General features: G+C 41.0%; 1 protein-coding gene across 15 annotated transcripts in view; it reads left to right on the top strand.

Moving 5' to 3' along the window:
* CAMK2D (calcium/calmodulin dependent protein kinase II delta) overlaps positions 1–25,733 on the top strand; it is a 120,023-nt gene that overhangs the window by 44,927 nt on the left and 49,363 nt on the right. For all 15 annotated transcript variants that reach the window (XM_066318383.1, XM_066318392.1, XM_066318388.1 and 12 more), the window contains exons 4-5: positions 2,123–2,182; positions 22,132–22,186. In XM_066318383.1, the coding sequence (XP_066174480.1) occupies positions 2,123–2,182; positions 22,132–22,186 (115 nt within the window). The remainder of the gene's footprint in view (positions 1–2,122; positions 2,183–22,131; positions 22,187–25,733) is intronic.

Raw genomic sequence — 25,733 nt, 5'->3', positions numbered from 1 at the left:
TTGGATACCGTGTGAAGTTAAATTTGCGTTTTGGTCCCACCCCCAAACACTTACTGTAGACTTACTCCTCTAACAACACTAAGGAATACTCTATTTCTTTGGAAGTGCTGCTGTCATCTTCTGGACCTTAATGTGTATCCACTTAAATTCCAGGCTCAGGGAGTACTTACTGCTCATTCTGCTGCCTCAGAGCACAGTATGCAGGCTATGAGGTACCTGCAGTCACCCAGCAGGTGTGATAGTAATTACTGTGACACCAACAGCTGAAGGAGTTAAATGCACAGAGCTCATTGTTCTCATTTGTGGGACAGCAGGGAACGCCTCCTTGGTGTTCATTAATATATAGGTTCAATTTGGAGTAAAAACCTGGGAATATATAATGTGGTCAATAATAATGATGTTGGTGATGAGGTAGGTGTTACCTTCCTACATTGCAGTGCATCCAGCAGCATCTCTAAGATGTTTTTATTGTGATTTGAAAAATATCAGGCATGCCTTTTTAATCAATACAGTTATTGTTCTTAAATCGTGCAGCAGCATTTTAGCCTATCCTCATCCCTGAAAGTGTTCAGCTCTCGTATTTGTTATCTGAGACCACTGTCATGTCTGTGAAGGAGAGCTGAATATTAATCATAATCTAGTGCCAGTTCAAGAAGCTGTGATATAGCAGTTGATAGCAAAGGAACTTCAAATGTTTATACTTCATATTCAAGGCTGGAGATGAAGTTCTTTACTATACCTGTGTTATTCCTGAAGAGTCAACACAGGATGTTTTTAGCACTTCATAGAAGACTATCAGACACTTTCCAGGTTTCTGGCTGTGCTGGCTGATCTGTAAATATAGCTGGAGGGGGTACAGAGCAGTCTTTGAAAGCAGAGCTGGTGTGCCCCAGAGGCACATCTCCTACACTAAATATCCAATAGCCCCTGGTCTGTTTCTTTGCTTTTGAGGCAGTGTTCACATTTTCATCTTTGTTCTCACCCCAGTTTGGTTCAGTTTCGCTTGCAGATCATCTCTCTGCTTGCTCTGGGTAATGTGCCAAGTGCTCAGCCCACGATTAAGTTACAGCCAGAGCTGCTGGACATGAAGGTGCTGTAACTGTAGATGTCTGTGCTTATGTTTCAGCCTCGCTGCAACTGAATTCAAAAATCTTAACAGGAAACCTCAGTGGCAGTGTTTAACTTTAAAAAAAGAGCTTTAAGCTTGTCTTGCACATTTATACTTCTTTTTAGTACTTTTAACTTTTGATTTATTTATTTTTTTAATAAACATTAAGGTAAAGAGAGTTAGGCTGACAAATTTTCTCATGCAAGGGGTGGAGGCTCTGAGGCCTCAGAAAGTATGATGGGTCAGTTGACAAGTCGTGACTAGCTCAAAAATGATCCCAGTTCGTAAAAGCATATGAAAATAATCTGAGCTGTTACCATATGTAAAATCGTTTCAGTTGTTGATAAAGTTGACTGCAAATATTAGGAAGTACGAACTGCAGAAAAATGAAACAAGTTTTTCTTGTTCTTTCCTCCTGATTTAAAATGTGTTGTGAGAAACTTGAAGTGTAAAGTAGTTTAAAGGTGGTGTTTGCTTTCTCTCTTTTATTTTAGACCTGTTGTTATAGTTCTTTTAAGCTACATATCTAACTGGATACTTTGTAGTAAGGATTAAATTGATTAATTTTAACATCTGATACTAAATCTTTGACTCTTAAGAGTTGCCATCCAAAGCAACTTTTTCTAAACTTGTTCATTTCTTAAGATTTTCAAGGTTCAAAGCATATTTTTTACATTTCAAGCAGTTCTATTTTCCAAAGTTAGTATTTTGGAATATCTGTGTTGTTTATTGTAGAAAACAGAGCTTGACACAAGCAGTAGTATTTTATCTCCAGAAATGTTGGTAGGGCTCGGTGATGTACAAGTCCAGAGCTCCAGCCTCCTGCTCTACCCAAAGGTTAAAAACAGTCAATTCAATATTACAGTTTGGAAGAAAATACTAGTGGATCTAAACAAAGGAGAGATTTTTTTAAAAATCCCATCAGATGATGATGTGATGATTCTCTAAAGCAAATACACTAAGCTATGTTAATCTTCATACTAACAGCAACTCTTTTGCTTTCTTTTGATGCAGATCACCAGAAACTGGAAAGAGAAGCTAGAATCTGTCGCCTCCTGAAGCATCCTAATATCGGTAGGAACATTTCATTGCTTTATACAGTATTTATCAGTTTAGAAAATTCAAGGGAAATGGAAATTAACAAAGAGCAGCTCAGAAATGAAGTGCAAATATCTCCAGGCAAGACTTCCTTTATAATGTGGTGCTCTTTATGAATTCTGCTACGGGATGCAATAAGCTGATGGATCACCTAAAGCAGCATGAAGTGTTCTCATCTTTGAGCCATTGCTCTGCCACTGATGAGCTCCCCGTGGCAGGTCTTCGGGGGGCTTTGAGCAGTGTGTAGGAGGGGCTCTTTCCAGGATTGTTTGTGATTTTTGGAGACCTGCAGAAAAATTTCAGCGGACAGTGTCTGTTGCACAGTGAGACAGACCAATGTCAATCATTAGTGCTGGTTTTAGTTAGATGCTTATTTTATACTGTATTTTGTGTTTGAGATTCTGTCCTTCCGAGATGAAGAAAGCTCTGCTCCTTTTATTTCCAGAGTTGTGTTTGCTAACCATGTAAAGCAAAAAATAAAGTTATTTTTGGGGGGCGGTAGAGTGTGACTGTCTCCTTGCTTTAGAAATAGTGTAGACAGATAGGTACCTTGATCGTAAGAGAACTGGAGCTGGGTTTTTCAGTTTTTCATACACTGATTTATATGCCAGGGGTATCTCTCACAAGAATATTTGCTGTACCTGAGACTTCTGCAGAAGGGTGGGAATTTCCTGTCCATTATGGCATTTTTAGACTAAGAAAATTGTTTGGTGCCCAGCATGAAATCAGCTCCTTCCTTTTAATGATAAATAGAAAGCGAGAACAAGTGTACCACAGCTTAAAATGACGTGTCAAATTTCTGCAGCATCTCTCTTAAGCTTTGACAGGTTTGACCTAGAAATTTGGTTAAGGAGGAAGAGGAGTGTTATCTGTGCTATTTTATCCCACCAATGGTTTTGCTCTGTAAAGTGGTGAGAGATAAGGGAATGTACAAGTCCTTTTAGGGAGGAGGTGCAGCCCTTCTGCAGCTGTGGTTACACGTATGGTGTAGTCAGACTCGAGAGCCATTCACCTGGGCCTTACTAGAACCAGAACGGATTTGTGAGCTTCCACAAGCCAGGGAATATCACCAAAAGACAACAGTGAACTGATGCAGGGGAAGGGCTGAAATGCACAGAACTCAGTTGAAACGAAAGTCTAAATTGGTTCCATGTGGACACAAGTCTTTAGCTTGTCAAGTGGCTTGGAGTGCTGTAGGATGGAGTTCAGCTCCTCTGTGGCAGGCCAGCTGTTCCACGTGCACGATTTGTATCTGTGAGGTTTGGCTTGGAGTGCAAACTGACTCTGCAAGTCTGCACCAACTGTGCATCACCACCTGCACCAAGGTGCACAGTTCGAGGGATAATGGACAGTGTTCTGCTCCTGTTTCAGAAAAACTGCCGTGTTCTAGATCTGTCTTGAGAGAAGGTTTTCATGACCTGGAATTACCGTGCCAGGGTTCGGCAGCGGGCATCGTATTCTGTCATATTCTGTCTTCTGCAGCCATGCCCTCAGCCAGCTAAACGATGACCCTAAAATCATTCCAAGTGCTTCCAGCACCTTGCTGGAGCTCTTACACTTGGGTCGCTATCACATCCTCTTTTGAACTGTCATCTCTGGTGAGTAATGGAGCTGCATCACATCGGGAAGCACTAAGAGTGGAAAAGGAAATGTGCCGGAGGAAGGGAGCTCAGCTCTGACAAAAAGTATGTGTCAGTTAAGAAAAATAAGGAAAAAGTGGTAACTGTTTTTTTTAGTGTGATTTCTCTAGGTAAGCAGAGATCTGGTTTAATTGATTGGGTGGTTTCTCAACGACGAGGCAGTTATTTTTGGAAAGCTAACTATTGTTGAAGAAAGGCCAAATGTTAAATGATCCTGTTTCTGTGCAGTCCTTACTGTTCACGTTCATAGCCAAGAAGTGTCGTGGAAATCTTCCTTGAAGAGGTTGTTTAACTTCTTCTACAGGCAGAGCTCCAGTACATCTCTGAAAGCTGAACTTTTCTGTGCAGACACTGCTTTGCACATAACTAATTCAGTTTGTTTTTCAGCATCTCTTTCTTTTATTCATCCTTTTAATAAATCTATGGTTTCTTCTCTGTCTAGCCTTGTAGTCATGATGCCTAATGAATGTGTAGGAAAAATAAGGAAAGTGGATTACAAACAGTATTTTCTGTTCTCCTTTTTTGAATCTCCATTTCCCACTTAAGTAATGTATATGTGAAAGTTTGTTTAAAACCCACAGAATTCCCTCATCCTTTCCACTTAGATTTACTCCTCACCAATACTTGTGATTTCTGCCTCTTCTTACCTCAGTCCTTTGTATCACTGTAGTAGAAAATGAGCTCTGCTGAATTTTGTGTGGGAATTAAAATGAGGCAAAAGCCATTAGCTGAACGTGCAGGCCTGGAGAGCAAACTTTAAGGAGGCTCAGGATCCTTTCTTCCTCATCAGTCTTCAGCAATGCTGGTAATTTCTCCTCTTCCAGCTACACTTGAGTGATCTGGCCTCTGCTACACTGCGGTAGGAAATTTCTAGGCAAACACAGCTCATGTTCCTGTGGTAACAGAGCTCCTGGGCTGCAGGAGTTTGTGCATTAGTGTCATTTTCAGCATTGCTGTGTTTCTCACGTTCTTACTGTGGTGACATGGCTGCATGTCAATGTGTAGAGGGTTGCTTTTTTACAGAGTTTAAAAAGGATGGAAATGTTGGTGAAGCCTTGCTGTTCGGAGAACCTAGTGCTTTTTCTTTGTGAGATTGCACACCGAGTGACATTAAAGCCTTACCTCCTTTGCTGAGCACATACCCGCGCAGGATTTTTCATCCTGAGTGACTTACTTTTCCAGCAGTTCCGTGTGTACTGATGGTCCCAAATTTTTAATTTAGAAGTTTGGAAAGAAAATTACTAAATTGCCATCTCTTCACCAAGAAATCCATTGTCATTTTCCCAATTTCTCTCCTTTATCGTCTTTGTTAAACTTTGATTTCTTGGTCCTCTTTTAACTTTAGGTAAAGTTAGTTTTTTACACTCTGATTTCTAGTCTTGCAATCTACACATTTTCAGTTGTGTAACGCTGTTACACCATCTTGTTATGACATTTGGCATTGATTTACAGCTGCTTTGCTGACTTTGGTTTAGGAGATCCCAAGGAATGATAAAATCTGCATTAGTCTGATGATACAAGCTCTGACCCATTCTGGAAAACTGCTGATTCAAACCTGGTAAAACCATGGAGATTTTTTCCCAAGCAGAGTTTGCTCTTGCAAGGTTTGTGCTGCATTTGGGTAATATTTTCCTAATGGGAGTTACACAGTCAAGATCTCTCTGTAAGTACTGGAGGGGCTTTTGCTGGCTTTGCATTCCCACTTCCTTACAGCCCACGATTCCCTGCCCCTGTCACCACCTCCCAGGCCTTACGGACTGTGTACAAGCTGTGGCAGGCAGGCAGGGTCCATTAGCCTGCAACATCAGGCTCAAGTCTGACTCTGATCAATCTTCATCCCTTCCCCAAAGGCAGCAGCAGATTTTACTGACATGTGGCAGCCCTTCAGGTGATAAATGAAGTCCCTCGGGCACGAGGCCAGGCTGTCCCTGAATGGCTCTGTAAGTCAGGGGACTTAGAGGTAAGCAGGGCTGCCAGGCAGACGGGGCCTGTTCCTGCAGCTCTGCGGGTCCCGCCTCAGCCAGGCTGGAGCTGGGGCATCGGACAAGTGTGCTCTGACAGCAGCAAGGCCTCTGCCCCGTGAAGAACTGCAGCAGGCCAAGAGGCAGCCTAGATGCAGAACAGACTGGGACACCAGGGGAAACACAAATCCCTAATCTAGTTTCATGGGTGTGTTGATGTCCGTTTGGAGTCTGCTCATTTCCACGCTTTGAGCTGGGAACTTCTCATCAATGGCTAGGGAAATCGGTAGTGCCCAAACTTGGCACTGCTCCTCACCACACTCTGCTGGTGTCCAGCTTACTTACTCCTTTTGCCACAAGAAAAGTAAGAACAGCCTGCATTTTGGGGTTACTTTCCCCTCCATAACACAAAACATGAGCATTGAAGCTGTTAAATTCCTCATGGGGGGGAAATAAGAAACTGCGTATTGCCTTGTCCTTTTTGAACAAAGGGTAATTAAAGATGGAGGAGGGATGTCCTTTGTGCACAACAATATGTCCTTTATGTTTATATTCACCAAGTATGTGCATAGCACTTCATAAAGTCCCAAGAATCTCAAGAGAAACACTACTAATATATAGAAAATGTGGATGCAGTAACTCCTTTCTGAATCTCCTTTGTCTTACTGTGGCGCAGTTGTGAGTAGCTCCATTGGTATGAATTAAGTTACTCTATAAACCAAACAAAGGGTAAGAAATCAAGCCTGTTCAGGTTGAGTGGATGTAGTTCTTTAGCATAGTTGTTGTTTTTTTTTTTCCTGAGCTTAATTTAAGGTTTTACTTTATGTAAGAAATATATAGTTGCTTCCTGATGCAGTGAAAATCAAACCAATCCCCAGCTATACAAACTTATGCTCAATAAATATGGTCCTCAGGGATGTATTAACTATAGCTATGCAAATAAATAAATAAATATAACTTTTTCTATAAATATGAAGCTCTATATAACATGGCACTGATGCATTAGAGAATCTCACTTCCTTTAATTATTTTTATTGCTTAGATGAGCTGATCACTTCAACAGTTTTAAATCTCATTCATTCTGTTGAATTAATTAAATTTGCAATTTCCGTGATAAGGTGAACCACAGTCTTTGAGAGAACTAAAATAAAATATCAAGGAACCAAATAAACCAGTGACATAACATGATTTCATATTTAATGTAAGAGCCAATTTAATGAGTGTTATAAAATAACAGATTGAAATGTTTAAAGTCAGCCATGGCTGCAGCAAGTAACTGACTAGTGAAGTGCAACAACAGAATGCAGAAGCTGGTTTTGCAGTTGCTGTTTGTGAAATTAAATGTACTGGAATGAGACTGCACCAGGCAAGAGCACACAGGGGGGCCATAGCCGGGTTTGTTGCAGCTGGGTTTTCTGCAGGCTTTCTCCTTCTCAGCAGTTTTTGTTACTGATGTGCATCTTATTCCTTTGAGTTGGTGAAGTTCTTGTGAATGTATGTTGATGCTTAAGAGGAAAAGCCTGCAAGTTCTCACTTCTGCTGTAAGGATTTGGAGTGGAAGGGCCTTCTGTCGGGCTGTTGGTGGCCCTGAAGCGAGTGGAGTATCAAAAACCCCCATAGTTAAAAGACTGTAAGTTATGTATTGCTAATCAATGTGTCAGTGATTTTCAGCATGAGCCATATGAAGCATCAGATAATGTGGCCTGAGTGTGCCAGCAAAGTAGGGGGAAGGCTGCTTTATTCTGTGTTACAGCTTTTGTCTCTTTTGTTTGCAGCAGAATCCTTTTATTCTGCTAGAAGTGGCCTTGCGTCTTTAAGTTTCGCTCTTCTGGGTTACTGCGGAGCATAAAAATGTCTTTGAGTGCAGACAATGACACCACTCTTTGCCATGCTACATTAATTCTCTTTCCTGTTAATGGAGCACAAGGTTATTTTAGCTCAAGTGAAGCATTGCTGCCTGTAATATCCCTGATAACTGTAGCAGTATCCATAATAGACCGAGGAAATGAGGTTTCACTAAGCTTTGCCACCAGTTTTGTCATTTTTTTGCCTCGGAAAGTACATGCTTAATTTGCACCAAAATAGGTAATGATTCAATATAAATCAAGTGTGAACCAGATCTTGAAGCATTTTCCATCCCTTCTTAAGCCTCTGTTTGTATGTTTCCTTAAATGCATGAAAGTTCTTTTCACAGTGTGGCCAGATTCTCTTAAACATTTTTTCTTTCCCTGAAGTCCACTCCACTTTTGCAGGCAGTCATTTTAAATGTAAAATAGAGTAATCCACAGAAACAGGAAGTGGAATTTAAACACCTCTCTTGAGGATCCTGCTGTGGGGGGTGAGGACTGAGGTGGCTGCCACACTTCCCACTTGTATTTTCATCTCTTGTTCTGCTTTACTTTCTATATGTGTTTCCTGGAATGAAGAGTTTCATAATTGGCTGCACTGCTGACTAGAAGAGCCATGGAAATAAGCTCTACTGAAATGAATTGCTGTCTCTCTGCACACACAAGATGGATCTTTCAGAACTCACATTTTTTTGTTGTTTGAAAGCTTTGTTTGTTATGAATCTGCAACCACGTGTTATGCATACGGATAGACATCGTGACTCCCAGCTAAACCACAAATATGTAATTTTCCTCTGGACTCTCTCCTCCAAAAACAGAGATCTCTGCTACTTCAGCTAAACTAAGCTTTTTCTTTCAGCAAAGCTAGCACAGACATTTTTAGAGCATTTTTAGGGGATATTGTAAGTTCTGTTCCCTGTGCTTTTACAGACAATGTTACTGATGGTCTAATAGGTGAATTCTGCACTGGTTCTTGGATTGATACCCAAATATTGGGAACCTTTACTTGATCTGAGGGTAAGGAAAAACCAACCCCCAGCTGAAAACAGGTCACAGTATATGGGGTGATATGGAAGGGCATCACTGGATGGCATCAGAGCGGCTCCTGCAGGGGTGGTAAAACTGTTGTCATGTGTTTTCTGTGATAATCCTGCCCCAGCCTTGGCATTTGCGGCTCTGGGCTGAACTCATTCTGTGGGATACTTTTTTCTTGGCCCGTTCCCTTTCCCTAGAGAAAATAAGGTATTACCATTCAGGCAGCATTTCTTTCCCAGGCAGTCTAAATCACCCATGGCATTCCAGCCCATGGCCGGTGAGTCATGTCACCCAGGATGTCACCCTCCTTCTGGAAAAGGTGCCTCAAAGAGAAAGTGTTGGGCTGTCTGTACCACCTGAGAGCTGCCTCCCGCCTTACACCCCTCCCTGCCCCCTGCCCCTTTCCCTGTGGTGAGCAGAAAAGGATCTGTTCAGATACGGGGGCAGAGAGAAGGAGTGGGATGAGGAAATGCTGGCCATGTGAGCTGGGAGCAGCAAGAGGCAAAAAGAAGGTCTCCTGGCTTTGGACCGTGGGTCATGTTTTGACTTTGCAACCATAAATCAGGAGTGGTGCTTTGGGAGCTCACTGTGGAGCTTTGGAATGGCTTTGCTCCTTTTCCAGATGCCATACCAAGCCAGGAAACGCATTAGGAGAGAGAATCTGTGGGGCTACTCCCATCTGCCCAGACATCTTGCTTTACTTACATACCCAGCCCTCTGCAAAAAAGTATCATGGATCATGGAATCTTGGGTTGGAAGGGATCTCTGGAAATCACCCAGTCCCAACTCCCTGCTCAAACTATGTCCAGTAAATTTAGGTAAATCAGAGCCTTCCTGCTGAGTTTGGAGACTCTGCACAGAAGGAGATTGCCCAGCCAGTCCAGGCACCACTTCAGTGTTTGATCATCTTCCTATGCATGGGAATAAATAAATGTGTCTCTGTGCCTAGCTGGGATTTTCCAACTCCAGCATGTGTCTGTGGCCTCCTGTCTTGCCATTTGCACCCTGGGGAAGACTTACTTCCATCTTCCCTGCTGATCAGCAAGCCAGGTACTGGAAGGAAAAGTGGATACAGCTGCATCCCTGTAAAGATGTTTGTGTTCTTTTTCTTAAAATTGCATTTGCTTTCATTTTTAAATATTGTGACTAAAGAAAGTGTAATTTGACTAAAAGCTGTAAACAGCAACAGCCTCTTTGGAATGCAGGATTTCCCTGCTTCCAGGGTGTGGATTTGGAAGTGCATTTTATAGGCTGAACTTGTCTGTGCCATGTCATGTGCAGAAATCCCTTATCTGCTTGCGTTTTGCATTTTATATGCACCTTCTGCATCTTTATTAATGGAATGCCCATTCAGGAAGAGATTTTATAATATCTTAGATATATATTGGAAACAGCACATGGAAAGTCAGGCCTTAGTCTGCCTGCTTGGCCTAGCATGTCCATAGCTCTGCTGGGATGTCACCCTTGCCTGTCCCTGTGCATGGCAGGGGTGGGAGAGGCTGGTGCCAGCCTGGCTCATCTTCCCCTGGTACCTGAGGGCCAGGGGACAGCTCCGACGAGTTCCAGGTAGACAGACATCTGCCTAAACACTCCAGGCTTGGAGCGAGCGTTTCAAGAAGTGTCCTTGAACATTTTCCTCACTCTTTCAAGCTTTGGCTTTTAAAAAGTCACAAATTCCCTTTTTATCCTGGTTTTGTTGCACTGCTGTTGGGAGTATCGATCAAAGGCATGGCATTCCAAAGGATGCAAGCTGGTCTACTCCTCAGCTTTCTGCTGCATCCTGGCATGGAGTGAATGCTCTGACCCTGCAAATAACACCAACCTCCATCACTGGCAGTGGGTAAATAGCTCGTAATTGCTCAGTTCAGGCTGGGCCTTTTCACATTTCAGCACCGGAGACTTTCCTACCCCTACAAAACTGCTGATCCAGGCATTTTTTTCAGTTGAGAGGGGTTTAATGATACCTCTCTCCTCCTAGTCACCTTCCAAATTTGGAAGTTCTTTTTATAGTGGCTTCACCAGTGTGTTAGTATTTTCATGGACTGCCCATGGGAATGTGCTTCTAATTTTAGTTTGTCCTCTACATGTCTGTCTCCTTTAAATGCATCCAGCTTCTTGTTCCAGCCACACTGGGCCAAGCATGACACTCTGCACCTGATACTTGTGCATCGAAGATGTTCTGGTATTGCATTGTAATCAAATCCACAGCTCCTGCCCTTGTGCTGCACAGCAGTGCACAGCACTCGCGTCTCAGCTATTGTACCACCCAAGCAGTGCTGCTTAACTAATAGATTTGGTGTTCGTTTATTTACTAGGTGACCTGGAGAGTTATTAATTGTGTTTCAGCAATTTATACCAGGTCTGATGTCGACAGTGTTAGTGCTGGGCTTGTGTTGAATTTGACTGTGCAGTCTTGCCGGGAAGGACTTGATTGGTGATCTAAAACCATAATTGCAACTGACTGGCTTGCAGCTATCTTCTGTACCGTATATGTATTTTGGGAGTTACTGGATGTGCTAGATGAGAGGAATATTTAGAAAGAGATTTCAACTGCAGCTAGTAGTCTGGGTTTGTGAATACAGACTGGCTTCAGCTCTCTCCTGGAGCGTTTCCATCCAAGTTTATGTGGGTTGTCACTGAGCTAATTACAAATGGTCCCACAGGACGGGACTCTCTAATTTTCGTTTATTGTGAGACTGTGATTAAAAGACAATGGCAGTTTCTCATCATAAGCCTCAAGTTTGTCATCTGTTAAGTCCATATGCATTCCCTGCTTTTTGTAAAACAAACACTTGAATCATTTGAGATCATCATTCACTTGTGAACCTGCACGTTAGGGAAATGACAGTAATTTATAGCTGTCTTCAGCTGTGGTAGCATGACTTACTGTGATAGTTAATTGATAGAGGGGGAGGGCATGTTCCCTGAGAAAATAATACAGATGGTTTTGAGCCCAGCCCAGTGGATAGAGATGGAGTGGGATCATTATGGGAACGCTCTGCCTGGGCATGGTGCTTTGAGTCGCTCTGTCTTACGCTCTATTAACTTACTGAGAGCTCCTACTGCTTAAATGTTGTCTTGGGTAATTGCAGAGGCATTTGGTTCTCCAGGTTACAGCAAGGTTTTCTTCGCTGTGTTTGATGGATGGATGGCAGCACCACGCTGCTGGAAACAGGAGACCATTTACCTAACCTGACTTTTTTCTTCTTTGACACTTTTCAGACAGTGCTTTTTCACACTGGCTGTGAGTATTAGAAACAGACTGAGTCCCTACACTTCCCCTGTTGCTATGATAAAGAAACTAAAGAGGGGATAAATTGCAGCGATATGGATGGAGCAGGTCTCTGGGATGCTCCTATTGCTCTCATTCAGGATATTCAGGATTCATGGTTGTGAAAGAGAGCACCAAGGACAGAGATGTCATTATAATCATGCTTTAGCCCTGTTGCTTCTATTCTAGGTCTTTTTCCTCAAAGCTGGTAGCACAAAATTTGGGGATCTTGTCCTATGAAATTTGCTTTAGCCTTCTTCACTTGCACAGATATAAAAAACCCTATCAGGTAAAGGAAGGGAAAAGGTGAATTTACAGTGGTGCTGTATAACATAAGAAAGTAATAGTTAATGCCACAAAATACAGAATTTTCCATGAAGTTGACTTTATTGTCCTGGAACTAATTTTTTGCTGGAGCGGTCCAAATGCTGCCATCGCTTCAGAATAAACCATTTTCTGACCTCCAAGGACTGTTGTGCATTTGAATAATACGGAGTATAATCAAGAAGTGATTTAGAGAAGATGTAGATTTGGTCTGCTTTGAGAAAAGACACAGTATCTTAGCACTTCTTTTGGTTTTAAATTGGGTTTTTAATTTGGAAAAATACTCAGCATTTAAATACCACACTGTGATTCTTAGTATTGCCATCACAAGTGCCTGGAGTCTGTCTTGGTCCCTGGAGCGGAGGATAAGTGATTTGGTTGTCCTGTTACCGAACTAAATAAACAGTCGTTAAAAGGTGGTACCTACCGTGGTGAAGGGAATTGGTGGTTGTGCTTCATTGAGTTTCGTGCTGGTCTTCAGAAAACGAGCTCAGATCTGTCTGATGTTTATCAGCACATCACTGAGGGCTGTGAATATTTATACTGTAATTTATGGAGGTTTGACTTCTGACAGAAAAGGCGATGCAATGTGTGATCCTCACTGCAAATCTGGAAATGGAACACTTCCAGCACCATGGTAATTAATGTTACACTTATCACCTAGGAAGTACAATTTTAGGTCTGTCTGCATATAAAAGCTTCCCCAACTTAATCAAAAGCTAATTTATTTTTAAACTGAGGTAGCTATTTTTTTGTGGCCACCTACTGCTCCATAAACTGGGAAATTGTTTCAGTTTAAATTAGCTGATGCTTTGTTTTAAGCTGCATTAAGAGAGCATAAACTTTGGTTTTATGCCAACATAATAATGTAAAGTAGAAAAATTTTCTCTTGTAGGCTAAGGTCTTAACAAGTAATATTTGTAATGCTCACTCCACAGTCTACAAGAAATAAGAGCAAATAAAGGTCGTTTGTATATTCTTTTGTCTTCTTCCCACAGGGAGGGTTGGCAAGAATTCCTAGAAAAAATTTTATTTTTAAATGAACTTTCCATTTTAAATGTTATTTACTCCAGCTTGTGGTAAAATTAACATGATAAGTTTAAAGTTATTTATTGTTTACAAGGTCTTACATATAGTTTTGTGAAAAACCAAAGCACAGGAGCAGCTTTTTCTGAACGTCTGTATTTTCAGGAGATCAGCAGGACAGTAATGATAGTTTCAACATGTAGATATGTATATGCTGAAAAACTACATTCAGCCTATTTTATGCAGTGTCTAACACATATTTAAGGGCAGAGTCTACAAGAGAGGGTTTTTCCCTCTGGTTCACATTCCACAGTTGGCACTGGGAGTTGGATGAAGCAATTCCAGTGCACTTGTGTTTTCTGTCCCCCATCACAGCAATGTTTTAGCAGTGAAATTTGCTGGTTCGGTTTTCTCTCCACATCCATGTTCTTGCTTGGAAACTATTGTAGGAAATGGAAAGTTTAGCCTCATGGAAATATGGATTGGGTTCTTTGTTGTAGCTGAAATGAAGTGACAGGATTCCTGGATCATGAGTGTCAGGGATTTGTTTCTGCAGGCATAATTAGTCTCCCTTATTTACTTTACAACGCTGCTTTGCAGAGCAGTTCTGTGTGCAGGATGAAGAATGTGACAGAAGCACATCTCTGTGTGCACGATTATTACTTACCTGGGAAGCTGCTGTGGCAGATTCTTTACAGGCTCATTGACCTGCAGGTCCTTGTCAGCTGGTTCAGCAGAAATCAGGGCAGAGACACTTCCATGGAGACTCTGGGTCACACTGGAATTGTGTGTGTGTTCTTCCCAACAGATGCAGTCCATATGGAAAGGACTTCTGCAAATGTTTACAAGTGTTTGTTTGTAGGAGTGCATTTGTTACAGCTTTTTGTTCCGGTCAGGTTCTTAGAGTGGTTAAGTGCCTCAGAACAGCCGAGTGGAATTTTGTCTGTAGCTATTTGCATCACAGCTGGGGGAAAGGAAATCCTTAATAATTAAGGATTGTATTCCATTAAATAGCGAATGGCCAGTTTACCCTGTGATCATTTATTAAATTCCTCTTGAAGGTAGTTTGTTAAAAACATGTTCTTTGCCATAATTTATTGATCATATTCCAACAAAGGGACCAGGACACTCTTCCAAACAGATTCTAGAGACATCTTCTGTTTCAAGAACCTTCTCCATAATATTTCTTCTTTACAGCAGACAATTCCTGTTTAGTCACAGATTTGAAAGCACTTCCTTTAACAAAATGAATGTTTGTTTTTTAAGTCAGTACTGGGTTTGAGTTTGGATTTATTTTATTCTTTTCAGTTTTTAGCCGGTTGGGTTTTGTGTTTTTTTCCATTATTAGTTAAATGAAAAATTCTGTGCATCTTGGGGCGAAGAAGCTGGCAGGAATATCATATTTCCATCAGCCTTCAGAAAGAGAGGGAGCAAACTGTTTGTTGGTGGTTCACTGATTGAATGAGGATAAATTTGCATGCAGTTTCTGTCAGGAAGAGGGGAATTTACAGGGCATTTAATGCAGTCATCAGCCTTGAGAGCTGATTCTTCAGCCCTGCTTCATTTCCCTCACACTACAAAGTAGGTGTGATATAATGATCTGAAGGATAACCGGGGGAGAAGGGCGGAATGAGGCTGGAGGTGCCTCCCCTTGCCACAAGGACCTGTTCTAGAAGCCCTTGTTCACCTAAAGCAGTGAGAGACCAAAAAGCAATGACTGTGTATACCAATGCTATGTTTTCAGTATTCCCTTGGGCAAAGTTGGGATGAATTACAAAGACTTTTTGTTAGGATATTTATATAGCAATAGTTACTGGATTCGAATTGCATACAAGAACTGGATTATTACTCAGTTATTTAAAAAATCGCTATCTGACATAAACATCAGTAAAGCTATTTTTTAATATTTTCTTATTTCTTTACACAGTTCTTCTAATTAACTTGCAAATGAATTTTACTAGGTTACCTTGAATCCACAGTTATTACCTTTTGGGTTTATTTGGTGGTCTTTACTCTGACAAAGTAATGATTTTAAAATTGAAATCCAAAAAGGCCAAGACTGAAAAGTTTTGGGAAATTTAGATGTACTTATTGCTGCTACTGACTTAAAGATTTAGCCTAAGTGTTCTGAAGGTGATTGTCACTAAATGAAGGTGCCTTAAAATCAGTGGTCATTGCTTTGCAAACATCCTCTAGGGCTGCTTGGGGCATACCTGGCCCCAGTGTGAGAGGTTTCTTTTCTCTGGTCCCTCTTGAGTCATGCCACAGGATTGCAGTTTTCTGCTTTCCTTTTTGTTTAAAATATTTAAAGTAGACTGACTTTGTTTTCTTCAGCTGATGCCTTTAAATACCTTGGGGCTTGGCCCTCATGAAAGGGGAGCATTTAAAAAATAAACATACCTGCTTCTCTGAGTGGTCATTATATAAATTGTTTATATGTCTGTCTTTAATGTATTTTAAGAGAGGAGCGCCAAGAAGGGAGGCTGTGTCCTACTAAATCATTACAACTCCCCAGTAGCCAATGTTGTCAATGGGTAGGCCCCACAGATTATTTTTATAAATCTGTTCCCAGAGTTTTTTAACACTGTAAATATTAAAGGGAATGAAGTCTAAGTTTGATAATTGGGCAATTGCATTCCCTCCATTAAAGTACGCTGTGTGGTTTCCTGAGCCTGTTAATTTTAATTGATGTAACATCTCTGTATTACAGCTTGTCCTTTTATTAGTTAATACTCCATGAAATTCTCGTGTCTTTATTCCTCCTCTTACATGTTCTGATGAATGCAAAAATAGTTAAAAAAAGTTAGTGCTTAAAGCATCAACACTGGCAGCTGAGACATCAGTTTACTCATAGCAAAAAATTTGTGTCAGTCTTGCTTTTAATCCATGCAGTTATCCTCATAAGGCTTAATCTGATGACATTTGTAAGGCTTTTTGTTGCTTTGTAAAAAATCTTGTTTGACTTACAAAAGCAGGCCTTCAGCTGCAAAGAGGAGTTGGCTCACCCTGAAACACGAGATTTCCATAAATGACACAGTTGTATATTAAATGGAGACCTGAAGGTGCAGGTGTACATTTTAGTCCCCTGTTCTTTTGTGCAACTCCATACAATTTTGCTGTTTTCATACATGAATAACTAAAGGTGTGTAGCTCCAGCTGTTCTTTTTAACTTCCAGGATATAATTCCACAGAACTGCTCTGGGCACGTGTGCACACAAAAATGCCCACACTCCTGGGTTATGGTGTGCTGAAAAGCAACTAAAGCCTGTGGGATAAAGAGATAAGCGTCAGTTATCTCAACTGCTCCCCCTGGGGACTGCCAACACAGAATTATATGTTTTGGAATATCTCTTAGGTTTGTGTTCTTCCTTGAATTAGTTAATTTTATCTAGGAAATTTTATTTTTAAGGACTGTCAGTCTTCACCTAGCAGGAATGAAGCAAGAGTCTCTCCATGACAAAAGAGCTGGTAATTTGAGGCCATCTACTTCGAAATCTGTACCTGGAGTCACTTAGTCTCCGTGCAAAATGTGGGCTTTATCTGCTTTGACAAGTAATTTTTCATTTTCTCTGTAGCAAGTTTTTGCCAATGTTAACACTTTGGCGAAGTGACTTCTCCACGTGTATGCAGTAGGCTGGCATTTAATCAGAATGCAGTTGTTTATTGAGAGGGCCTTGATGGGGGTGGGTTTTGCTCACAAATGAATATTTCAGGAATATAGGGCATTTTGTTCACAGTACTCAACACTTGCTGTTGCAATGCCTTGGGGGAAAAAGCAGTATTTCCAAATATCAGATTCCTGAGATTTCTTATTATACCATTTTTGAGATGCAGATGAATAGGATTTTTTTTTCTCCAGCTTTTGGCCCTAAATAATTGTGAATTTGCACAGTAATAAAAAAATTACCTTTTGAAGAAATTTGGGAGTTATAGTTTTGGTTCACTGTTGCTGAATACAAGCCACCTGTTAATGGTGCACCCAGCACTGCTGACTTGTATAAAGTCATTTCATGACTGTAAGTATTGCATTTTACTGCTGCTGTGTTTGACAGCATGGGGGAAGATTATTTTCTTAGATATGCAAAGCATTATTCTGTGTTCAGTGCTGTTCAGAAAGCAGCTGCCTCGGAGCCTCATCTGCTGTACTAATCTTACCAGATTAGCCTCTAAATATTTCAGACTCTTAGGTAACAGCTCTTACTAATATTTGCCAAGTTCTCTTTACTGTACCTGATGAGCTTCATTATAGAGGGCCCCAGGCTTCCGTGGTCTCAGGAGAACAGTGTTGTGTGAGAGGAAATGTAAGGAGCAGCAAGGGCAGCACAGACTTCATTTCCATGCTGAGTTCCCTGCCCAGGAGCTATAGCTGTGACTCTTCTGCACCACTGATTTAAGGGGTTTGGTGGCTCAGCAGAGATTATTTATACCATTTATACCAGCCAGTCAAAAGAGGACGTGGGGACACGATGGAGCACTGAGGTGCCAAAAGTGAGGCTGCAGTGAGGATGTTTTGTTTGAAGGGAGCAGGTCAGTGCCAACAGTAGCATTCCTGCAGTGGGTCACAAACTTTTGCATGCTCAGTTCTGCTTCCTCATGCAGGTTTATGGTGTTTACCTTGGGATCCCAGCACATTTCCCTTGGGATCCAGATTAAAAGCTGCAGGGTGAATGCTGACTTCGGTCTCAGTCATTGGTACTGCTGTAAAGGCTCCTGCACTGGTGTCCACGAGAGTTCCTGGTAAAGTCCGAGCAGTAACTTTATTTTCTGTCTCTCATCACTTTGCTTTATGCAGTAGAACGGGGAAGGTGTCAAAGGGTGACTTTGCAGGAAGATGTGAGTTCTGACAGTGCTAAGTCACAGCAGGTCTTTCACTTCTCAGCCAGGCAATTCCGCTGAGCACAAGGCTTCCTTTGTCAGAGACAGGACAGCAGACAATGCTAATAGACAGGTGTTTGAAATAGAAAATTGAGTTCAAATATGAGTGAAAACATATCTGGTTATGGCTTTTCAGTGACTGAGGGATTTTTTTTTCAATTTTTGTTTTGCCTTTTCATTTTCAAATGCAACAATTTATCCTGTATCTACTGGCAGGCAGGTACAGTACACGCAAGTTCATAGAAATTAGTACACCAGTTCATAGTACACCCAAAGCTGAATTAAGCCATTCCATGAAGTTTCTTCCATTAAGTTATTAAGTTTATTTTTGAAAGGATTAGGGTGTTCATTTGTTTCAATAAGTGGTCTATGTAAGGTGTGCATAAATACTGTAATACACTTTTGGAAGGGAACATGGAGGGAAAACATCTTTTTCCCTTTTTCATCATTACAGGAAAGCAGAAACTTGAAGAAGTAATTTGCATATTTCAGCAAATATGACATATGCTTTTGTGACTTTCAAACCCATTTTAAACCTCTACTACTGAAGAATTTGCCCCATAACTTCCTAGTGGTGCTCTAATTTAAGACATCAAACTTCACGGAGTTACAGGATCAGTGCCTCTGGGGGTCCACAGATCTTAATCTTTAGTACCAAAGGGAAAATGAACGACTTTATCATTTGCTCTGTTAATCCCTTTCCATGCTCTGTTCCTAAACACGGTGAATGGGATTGCATGGTGAGAGTTTTCCCCCAGGAACATCACCCTGGAAGGTTGGCACCTCAGTGCACATCTGTGCAGCTGCTGTGCTGACCATGCAACGTAACTTTGGTATAAAGTTCAGTCTTCTCCAATAATTTGTCTTTGTAGCATGAACTAATTCAGATACCAAATTTAGCAAAGTTATCACATGACCAGTTTCACACAAATATTTTAGGCAATAGATTTAATTGTGGTTAAATATCTTAGTCATAGAGAATTCCTCTATCTACTGTTTGACTTGACTCCTTGCCTGGAAAAAATTGATTTTTCAGTGGAAGTATGCAGAATACTAGTGTTTTGATTTTTTTTTCTTTAAAGGCAGAAATTCAAAAAGGAGATCACAAAGTTATTTGGCCATTATATCAAGCTGTTTTCTGTGGGATAGGCACAAAATAGTGCAGTTCAGCACAAAAAGTCACATAAAGGAGATCATTTTACTTTTCAGTCAGATTGGAGCTGGCCCAATTTTGTGACCCACACTAATGGCTAAATGGAAGCTAATCAAGTTCTCCATAAAATAATTGTTAGGGTATTTCCAGTGTGATGATTGGAAAGTATTTCGGGTAAAAATCAGTGCTGAAGCCCAAGCGTGGGTACTCCTGACATTTTGTGGGCTTACAGTATTCTCCAAAAGGAAAGGCTGTATGCTCTCTGGGTTCCTGTCAGGCATCCAAGGGGTTTGCTTAGGAGCAATGACTTTGTCTGAGCACATTCTCTGGAGCCCAGTGAAGGAGAGTGACCACAGGGCTACAGCAGGCAGGAGGAAAAGGAGTTACCCGTTTCCTTTCTGCCCTCACGTGTGTTTGCTGATAACAGCATCGATGAAATATCTGCAGTTAATAATGATTTGGTCTAACTGAAATCCTTTCAGAAAAGATAAATGGAACTGTTACTACTGATGAATGCTTTGTGATTCTGTGTGAGCTTCTGATGGAAGTTAGTATATTGGATGAATAATCTCTGTAATTGCTGCCTTTTGGTTTGTCATGCCTGAATTCTGTCTGATAGGTTTGCATAAAGAACTGGATCTGTCTGCAGTGACTGCACAAATACTTCTTGTAGTGCATCCCCTCTTAAACTTAGTGAGTATCCTCTCAAATTGTCATCCTGGCATCCCTTGTCTTTCCCATAGCAGGCTGAGTGCAGGCAGAATGTCTGAGCGGTGCTGGATTGGCCTCAGTGCCATCGTGCACCCTTTGCTCTGCACTCAGCCTTGTCTGCACAGAGACTGCTCTCCTCTGCCCTCTTATTTGGCATTTTCACTTCACAGACATAACCACGTGCCTGCATTGACCGAAGATGCCAACATAAACATTTGCCAAAAGGCAGCTCTAATCTTCCCTGGCTGCCTCAGCCTGTTTTCCTTTTCAGAAACAATCAGGGGCATATGATCCTGATTCAGAGAAGGATTTGTTCCATCTCACTTCTGTGATTCAGACACTTGGGAGGAATGGAAAAGAAAGAATGTAATCCTTGAAGAAGATACCCTTGACAACGTGTCAGACTCGAGTTTGGCTAGCAAGGAATTAGGCTCCCCAGACTGAGCAAAACATCATTCAGTGTCTCACATAACAGCCTTTTTCTAGTCCAAAGGGACAGATCCGTGGCTCTGCAGGCACTTGGAACCAAGTCCTGTTCTAGAGAAGGAAGTGACAAGGTGAGAGCACCTACTCCTTCAGACAGACACCAAAGCTCAAGAAGCCCCTTCCCATGGTGCCATCTTGGCCTGCTTGGTAACAGGGACAGAGGAGAGGTTGCTCTGAATTCAAAAAGCCATGCTTTGAGTTCTCACTAGTCTATTTCATGAACAGGACTTTTCTATCAAAAGGTATCATTTGCTATATAAGCTTAAAGAGCTGTTACCTTTTGGTAGCTGTATACGCAAAGCATACCAGCTGCACTCCAAATTTTGCAGATTTAGGGCTGTGTGGCATCTGTGACATACCCAAGGGTCTGTACTAAATCCCTTGTCATGAGTAGTATCTTTGAGGCTGCTGTACGAAGCCAGATGTTTCAGGGGTCTCTTTCCTCAGCTAGAAATGTGAGGATGCTCTTCTAAGCTGGTATGTGGTGCCTCATCCCACATTTGGTTTGCTTTAAAGATGAGAAATTTGCGGGTATTGAAAGCTCAGTTCAGTGCAAGCAGACAGAAAGCTGATTTGGGGGTGTCTGGGGGGTTTTTGGGAGGATGAAGAGGGGTGTTGGCCGGCCCTTCAAAAAACATGGAGTAATCTGAAATACAGAACCAGCCAAAACCACAAACTCTGATTTAGACCTACTTGGCTCTTCTGAATCATCACGAGCTCTGCATACTGAGTCAGCCAAGAGCTGGTTTTCTCTTCAGTATTGTGTAAACACGAGATATTTCTCTGGGCTAAATATTATTAAGTTAAAAAGTCATGTTTATTTGTCATGTATAAAAAATGATTAATGCAGAAAGTTACCATCTGGGGAGTTCTGGAAATTCTTTTCTTTTACACTTTCTTCTTCAGCTCAGCTTTGAACACAGATCACTTTTAGGGTATCCTGATTTTTTCATTTGATTCTATAAGTTATAATTATTTGGATCAAGCTACTGACAAAGCTTCCTGTATTACCTTTGGAAATTGCAATTTCATTTAAAGTAAGTAAAGAAAACTGCAGGACTTAATTCATAGTTGTACCACAATGTCGTATGAATTCTTAAAATGGGAAAGGAAGATTCTGCAGCTGACTAGCACATTTTCAGGGAAAGCTTTAGATCTGGGCACCAAGAGGGGTTTGGAAACATGGCATTGGGGCTTAATTAGGATGCTCTATGCTGGCCAGGAGATTTCTGTCTTTGCAGCTCTTCTCAGTACATGTGAGAAACTGTTAGCAAGTCCTGGAAGGTTGTTACTCTGCTGAAATTTGTCACTAATTGTGGAGGGATTTCCCTCCTTCTGCTTTACTTACAACTTCTAAGATGTAATACTGCTGAGAAAAAGGTCATAAGCATTAGGAAAGTAAGAGTTACAGAACAGGCAATTCTGAGGGTAGGAAATTTAAAACAAAGCCCCAAACCCCAGAGATGAGAACACACAGAGATGCAATACCAGCTCTGCAGTGGAATTCTAACGCCCCCTTCTCCCCCAGACCAACAACAGCCATCAAAGACATGGAAAAGGTGACTGGTGTTTATCTTTTCTTCCCCCTCTCCATAGTGCGGCTCCATGACAGCATATCAGAAGAAGGATTCCATTACTTAGTCTTTGACTTGTAAGTATTTGTTTTGCATTTGTTTAGCATGTTGGGGATGTGCTGTTTGAACTTGGTGATGCAAGTGCAAGCTCACAAGATAAATGCATGGTTCTGGTGCAATGAGCTGGACACATAGATTGGAAACAGCTGGAAGGACAGGAGCGCCATGTGCAAGAACTCATTTTTAAATGTCACTGTAAGGATTCCATATTAAAAACTAGTAAAAACCCACTGGTGAAGTGGATTTTAATATAAAATGTAGGTATGTAACTAAAGGTTGTGTGATACCTGCCAAAATGAAGCGAAGAGAGACTATTGAATAAAAAAATACTTGCTGCAAGCCAGTTGTCTAAAAGAGAGATAAAAAAAGCATGTGGAGTAATTTCTCTACAGAAATCTCCACTGCTGCATTAAAAAGCCTGAATTTAGAAAGGGAAAGATTCTTTTAGTATTTCATTCCTGATTGCTATCTTACTGCTTTATAATGTTTTATTTTGACACCACTCAAATGTAAAGTGCCCAGCATATAGAAAGGAAGTTTCCTGCTGAGATCCTATTTTTCTTCAGGAATTGAAGTCCCATGAGTTGTTCATGTAGTGACTAGGCCTGTATGGAGCTTGTTTTTTCCTGATAGGCTGTTTAGTGGAAGGCAGGGATGGTGACAGCATGAACTGTGTGTCTCAGGCTCTTAACTTGAAGAGAGAAACTGATTTCCTCATTCTTCCCTGGGACGGGCAAACTCTCCCACTCACTTGAAAAGTTACTGCTTATGGTTTGGATATGGACACACCTGAATGATAGGAATTGTATTGCAAAACTGACTTACTTAAGTAAAATTATCTCTTTAAACTTTTCTAGGGCAGTTTATGGTTTAACAGACAACACGCCCACCTACCTACCCAAAGAGCTTTCTTAGGTTTTGCTGGTTAGAATGAGAATACATTATTTCCCCAGAGATGGGAAATGTCTCATTTCTAAGCATACAAACAAAAGTATTTGCATTCAGCATGGCTAAGTTAGAACCTGAATCTTCCTGCACACAAGCGATCATGTGCTTTTATGTTCCCATTACGTCCTGGTTTACTTTTAAAAGAAGTCTGTAAAGACTTCTTCAGCACTAGATTTCAGACTGGAAATACACCAATATGAAATAGTCTGTCTGCAGTGAAAGCATTCGGGATTCAGGACTCAAATCCTAACTGGGCTCAACAGAAGCTTGTGTGTGATTTGTGTCTATCTCAGGTAAGTGCTGTGGCTTGGAAATGGCTCCAGGGCACAACACATATTTGTTCTCTGACATGCACTGGGGTTTGTTTTGCCTTTTTTTTTTTTTTTTCCCCCTTAAGGGCTACAAAGGAAATCTTTCTATGCGGAATTGGAAAAAGCTTCTTAATTCAGAATATTTCTAAGAAGTGCATGCAGAATTCTTAGTTCTAGAGACAATATCTCTTTTAAAAACCAGTGGCTATTTTTTGTTGTTGTTGTACTATTGTACTGTGAGAAACTGTGGCATACTATAATTGCAGTTACTCCACGTCTGCCTTAAATTTAATATATAATGCCAGACTTATCTCAGGGGGTTGTGATGTGAACTAGAACATTTGAACAGCTTCAGAGTTGTAGATAACAGTATCTAGATCTCGATAGTAAGGGAGCAAATAGAAGCCTGTGTTCTGCAATAAAATGTTAATGCCTAACCCAAAGATACTGCCTTGGCAGAAAACTAGATTCCACAGGAAGTGTTCTGCCTTGGCTGGAACTTCCTCCCTTCACTGTCAGTCCCATTCAGGACAAACAGAGGAACAGCTTCAAACATATGTAGAAAGCTTTTATGTTTTGACCCTGTGGTTTGAGGGCTTTGTAAAAATTATTCATTTTGCAAAAAGGAAAATGTCTAAATGATGGAGACAGTGACTTTGCTGACTGATTGTTGTTGTTGGAGAAGCAACAGGTCGCATTCTTGAGGAACTTTAGCCAAATTACTGAGAATGTGTGTTCACAGTTAATTTTTCACATTCAGGTTAAGAAATCACTGCTTTAATGCTCCCTAATGTTATTTATTAGTGAAACTTCACCTTTTACAAGCATGTGATTACTGCCCTGTTGACAAGTAAATGAAGGAGCTGCCATGATAAAAAGGTACCATATGCACTTCTTGAACACACAGGCCAAGAACCTGCATTTCTTTATGTAATTCTTATTCAGCAGGAGTCTGACTGTGGTGTAACACTGTCACTCCACCCACACATGCCATCATGTCATTTTCTTAATGATTTCTTTCAGACTGTGTGGGATTTGGTACGGCTGTTTCCTCAGAAATTTCTTTCAGACTTCATCCCACATAAGAAAGTGAAGGAGAAGACTGCCCTTTCTGTGGATAGGAAAAAAACAATCATTGTTCCTTTCTATTTTGAGTTTCTAATAATCTCTTTGGATTAAATGGCATAGCGATGTCTGCAGCCTGTCGCTTCACTTGTATACCTCAAGCTGTGCTTCTACCGGGAGGAAGAGTGTTTAATGTACTGTGTTACACACGTGCATTTGGGTGAACAGTTCTGGTGTCAAGTGGGAGTCTCTGAAAATCCATGTGAAAAATGGGTATGGAACAATGAACTTCATTAATTTAATAACGGACTTCATGAAGTTTTTGCTCCCCTTCCCTATTGGTTAAGGCAGCTGCAGTCAGGATTTGCATCTGTTGGACCATTTCAGTTGCTAAGCACGAATGAGACTGTCTTCAGTGTTAATGATGTTAGATGAGTTCAAATCCAATCAATCCTGTCAGTATTAATTGCTGTATCTGAATGGAAACAGCTGTAGCACTTGAAGACTGTCTTGTGCAAGTCAATGAGATTCTCTATTTTCAGTGTTTCCCGTTTTAATGCACTTGATGAGATGCAACAATTGGTACATTAAGAATCTGGCCTTGCTTTTGGATTCTTAAGTGCATACTGTGTAGAATAAACAGAAAATATGAAAAAATAGCCCAATTTGCAAAACAGTGTTTGCCTCAGGTAAATGCCTGGGCCTCTATTTTGGAAGTAGAAAGGCCACAGATGAATTTAATAATTCTATGGCCACTGTAAGATGCCTCCTCCCAGCTCCATTATGAAGGCAATCAAAGAAATAAATCTTAGTTTGGAGAAAACCACGCCAGTGTCATCATCATCAGAGGCTGGTTTAGCTGTCTGTGCTATTTGTGTGTTTCTTTTAATTATTCTCTTATATTTGCAAACATAAACCAACAGTTTTTCTCAAAGTAGTGCAGAGGGCTTTGGTGTTTCTACATGCTGCTTGTACCTCCTCTGTGTAAACAAACCCATGTGCTTTATTTGTCACCACTTTACTATGCCCTTCTGAAAAATCACAAAAGAGCCATTGCAATTTGTACAAACCAGCAGCTTTTAGGTTGTGTCCTGAAAGTTACTAGAGCTTGTATAATGAATGGCCTGTCATGAAATGTGACTTCCCAGGATCCAAATACATCTCTGTTTCAGAAAGGCATTGAGATCCATTCCCAACTGCATCCTGTGGGGAGATAGTACCTTGGCACCTGCTGATGTGG

This window comes from Sylvia atricapilla, chromosome 4, assembly GCF_009819655.1.
Source record: "Sylvia atricapilla isolate bSylAtr1 chromosome 4, bSylAtr1.pri, whole genome shotgun sequence".
Classification (NCBI taxonomy): Eukaryota; Metazoa; Chordata; class Aves; order Passeriformes; family Sylviidae; genus Sylvia; species Sylvia atricapilla.
This window is presented reverse-complemented; position numbering and strand designations above follow the sequence as displayed.